Here is a 3,854-nt window from a genome sequence, read left to right as displayed (position 1 = left end):
AAGAGAAGAAGAAGGATATTATCGGTCCAATCTTCAAACACTCGAGGACGATAATCTCATTGTACAGAACGTGGAAGCAAAGATTGAAGACAAGAGGCGAAGAACGATATCAGCGGTCCAATCTCCAAACACTCGAGGACGATAATCTCATTGTACAGAACGTGGAATTAAAGATTGAACAAAAGAGAAGAAGAAGGATATTATCGGTCCAATCTTCAAACACTCGAGGACGATAATCTCATTGTACAGAACGTGGAAGCAAAGATTGAAGACAAGAGGCGAAGAACGATATCAGCGGTCCAATCTCCAAACACTCGAGGACGATAATCTCATTGTACAGAACGTGGAAGCAAAGATTGAAGACAAGAGGCGAAGAACGATATCAGCGGTCCAATCTCCAAACACTCGAGGACGATAATCTCATTGTACAGAACGTGGAAGCAAAGATTGAAGACAAGAGGCGAAGAACGATATTAGCGGTCCAATCTCCAAACACTCGAGGACGATAATCTCATTGTACAGAACGTGGAAGCAAAGATTGAACATAAGAGAACAACAACGATATTATCGGTCGAACCTACAAGAACAAAGATAAATGTCATTGTACAGAACGTGGAAGCTAAGAAACACTACAAAATAGAAGAGTAACGATTAACGAACAAGAAACAGGAGATTATATACAGAGAGTGGCTCAAGAGATTAGCATCCTGGAGACGACGATGGGGCTTCTGACGAGGTGCTCGCCGTCGGACCAGGAGAGGAAGCCGAAGGCGGCGCCGTCGTCGCCGAGCTTCATAGCCCGAGCGTCCGCCGACACGCTGAGCACGAAGCCGAGCTCGGTCACCCCCGGCGAAAACACCAGCTTCCCGGGTTTCACCCTCACCTCCACCCCCTTGGCGAAGACCCTCGCCTCGGCGCGATACACCGAGTCGGGCTTCCCCACGTTCTTCACCCTGCGCGCGAAGCTCTTGCTCAGATTCCCGGCCCCGCCGTCGAAGAGCACGGAGAAGGACGGGTAGTTGAAGTTCTCCGCCGCGGGCCTCTCCTCCGGGCAAGCCACCGGCTCGTGCGCGATCACCTCGATCGGCTTGGGCTCGTACCCGACAGCGCAGAGGAACTCGACGTAGTCCCGCGTGCGCAGGTCGTAGACCAGGCCGGGGTCCATGGCGCGGTCCAGGTTCACGAGCCCGGCCCCGAAGTCGAGCGCCGTGGCGGGCCGCGCGGTGGCCTCGTCGGCCAGCGGGAGTCGCCGGTTGTCCTCCACGGCGGCGGTGGTCATCAGCGCGGACCGGACCGCGGCGGGGCTCCACGACGGGTGCGCGGACTTGAGCAGCGCGGCGGCCCCGGCGACGTGCGGGCAGGCCATGGAGGTCCCCGACAGCACGTTGAACTCCGTCACCCGGTCGTCGCCGGCGAGCCCGGACGGACCCACGGCGGCGGTCCAGGCCGCGAGGATGTTCACGCCGGGCGCGACCAGGTCCGGCTTGAGCACGCCCTGGGCGAGCCCGCTTGGACCGCGGCCCGAGAAAGAGGCCACCAAAGGCGCGGGCTTTACCCCGATCTCGGTCCCGAGGAAGACGATGGAGGCGGTGGCGTTGCCGGCGGAAGCGTAGGCCTTCACCGCGCCGCCCTCGTCCGCGCCGACCGCGCAAGCCGGGAGGACGTGCGCGTCCGCGATAAGCCCTTCCCCGTAGGCGAGCCCGTTGACGAGGACCATGGCGGCGCCGCCCGCGGCTCGGACCACCTCACCCTTGGCGGCCCGCGGGCTGCTCCCCCGCTCGCAGACCACGACCGCGCCGCGGACCATCGCCGGGTCGAGGGCGCCGTCCATGCAGAGGGCCGCGGAGAGCCCGCCGGTCGCGCCGGGGTAGACCAGCGGGAGCGGCGAGAGAAGGTTCGAGCCGGAGTAGAGCGAGACGGCCGCGACCCGGCGGCCGTCGCCGAGGACGAGCTCGGCCGGGAAGGTCCGGTCGATGGTGCCGGCGCCGACCGTGGTCAGCCACGGCGCGAGGTTCGTCACGGACATGCTCGCCGGGCCGTCGTTGCCGGCCGAGGACGAGACGAACACCCCCCGCGCGGTCGCGCCAAAGGACCCGATCGCGATCGGGTCGAGGTAGAACGGCGCGGCCCCGCCGTCCCCGCCCCCGATCGACACCGAGATCACGTCGACGCCGTCGGCGACCGCGGCGTCGAACCCGGCGAGAATGTCCGAGTCCATGCATCCCGCCCCCCGCCAGCAGACCTTCACGAGCAAAAACCCATTAAGCGAAGCTCGAAAGATTGAATTTTTATCGAAGGGAAGGCAAGTTAATCCCTTGAACAGGCAGAGAGAGGCAGAAAGATTGGATTTTTATCGAAGGGAAGTGAAGTTAATCCATTGAACAGGCGGAGAGAGGCAGAAAGATTGAATTCGTATCGAAGGGAAGTGAAGTTAACCCCTTTGACACGCAGAAAAATTGGATTTTTATCGAAGGGCAATGAAGTTAATCCCTTCGACAGGCAGAAAGATTGGGTTTTTATCGAAGAAAAGGGAAGTTAATCCCTTCGACAAGCAGAAAGATTGAATTCTTATCAAAGGGAAACGAAGTTAATCCCTTCGACAGGCAGAAAGATTGGGTTTTTATCGAATGGAAGGGAAGTTAATCCCTTCGACAGGCAGAAAGATTGAATTTTTATCGAAGGGAAGGGGGAGATACTTTGTAGACGGCGAGGCGGGATTTGGGGGCGACGCCCTTGGCGATGCCGGCGGCGTACCCGCCGAGGCTAGCGTCGAAGGCGTGGCGGCCAGCGGCGGTGGACGCGGTGTGAGTGCCGTGGCCGTCGGCGTCGCGGGGGGAGAAGAACTCGGCGGTGGCGTTAATGGCGGAGGCGGCGTGTCCCTGGGAGAAGAAGCGGGCGCCGACGAGCTTGTTGTTGCAGAGAGAGGAGGGAAAGGAAGGGCCGGACTCGCAGGAACCCTTCCAACGGGACGGGACGGGGCCGAGGTTGACGTCGGAGAAGGAGCGGCGCTCGGGCCAGACGCCGGTGTCTAGAACGCCGATGACGACGTCGGAGCCGTAGTCGGAGTCGGACCAGAGGCCGAGGCGGGTGCGGAGGCCGATGAACTGGGGCGAGCGGGTGGTGTGGAGGGGGCGGCGGCGGTCGGGGAGGACGGCGAGCACGGCGGGGTGGCGGGCGAGGGCGGCGGCGGCGCGGGGCGGGAGGACGGCGGAGAAACCGTGGAAGACGGTGCGGTAGAGGTGGAGGGGACGGGACGGGACGGGGAGGAGGGAGGCGGCGTACCAGTGGGCGTGGGTGGGGAAGACGGAGGGCTTGAAGGAGTGGTCTACGCGGATAATGTAGGTCTTTGGGAGGTCGGAGGCTATGGCGGGGGGGTGTTGAAGAGTGCAGAGGAGGAGGAGGAGGAGGAGGAGGATGGGGAGAGAGGGCGCCATGGTTGTGGGTTTGGATGGGTTGTGGGGGGGGGGGGATTAGGGTTTTATTTATTGTTTTTCTTCGTGGGGAGGTGGGTGGTGTTAGGAGTTGGGAGTTGTGAATTTCTTGTGGGGAGGGGAGAAAGAGTTTGAATTATTTTTTGGTTTTTGTGAGTGAGTGGGAATCTGTCGTTTCAGGTGGCTGCGGTCATTGTATTGTCCCCCCCGGTCATTACCTTCATTCTCTCTCTCTCTCCCCTCTCTCTTTCTCTCTCTCTGGTTTCTCTCTCTCCCCCCTCTCTCTTTCTCTCTCTTTCTGGTTTCTCTCTCTCCCCCCCTCTCTCTCTCTGGTTTCTCTCTCCCCCCCTCTCTTTCTCTCCTTCTCTCTGGTTTTTCTCTCCCCCTCTCTTTCTCGCTCTCTCTCTCTGGTTTCTCTCTCCC

General features: G+C 60.3%; 1 protein-coding gene across 1 annotated transcript; it reads right to left on the bottom strand.

The window, feature by feature from the left end:
- Positions 1-564: 564 nt before the first annotated feature.
- LOC144716888 (subtilisin-like protease SBT1.6) lies at positions 565-3,465 on the bottom strand. The gene is made up of 2 exons (XM_078592155.1): positions 2,697-3,465; positions 565-2,242 (listed from the first exon to the last, which is right to left on the bottom strand). Exons 1-2 carry the CDS (start codon positions 3,432-3,434, stop codon positions 692-694), a joined length of 2,289 nt encoding a protein of 762 aa, XP_078448281.1. The 5' UTR covers positions 3,435-3,465; the 3' UTR covers positions 565-691.
- Positions 3,466-3,854: the final 389 nt, after the last annotated feature.

Source organism: Wolffia australiana, chromosome 2, assembly GCF_029677425.1.
Source record: "Wolffia australiana isolate 7733 chromosome 2, ASM2967742v1".
Lineage (NCBI taxonomy): Eukaryota > Viridiplantae > Streptophyta > Magnoliopsida > Alismatales > Araceae > Wolffia > Wolffia australiana.
This window is presented reverse-complemented; position numbering and strand designations above follow the sequence as displayed.

What these genes read in the sequence shown, in the direction of transcription:
- LOC144716888 (XM_078592155.1), bottom strand. Translation starts at nt 3,434, where the DNA reads ATGGCGCCCTCTCTCCCCATCCTCCTCCTCCTCCTCCTCCTCCTCTGC. An exon ending in CCCGCCTCGCCGTCTACAAA is followed by an intron (nt 2,243 to 2,696) that starts GTATCTCCCCCT and finishes TTGCTCGTGAAG; the next exon opens with GTCTGCTGGCGGGGGGCGGG.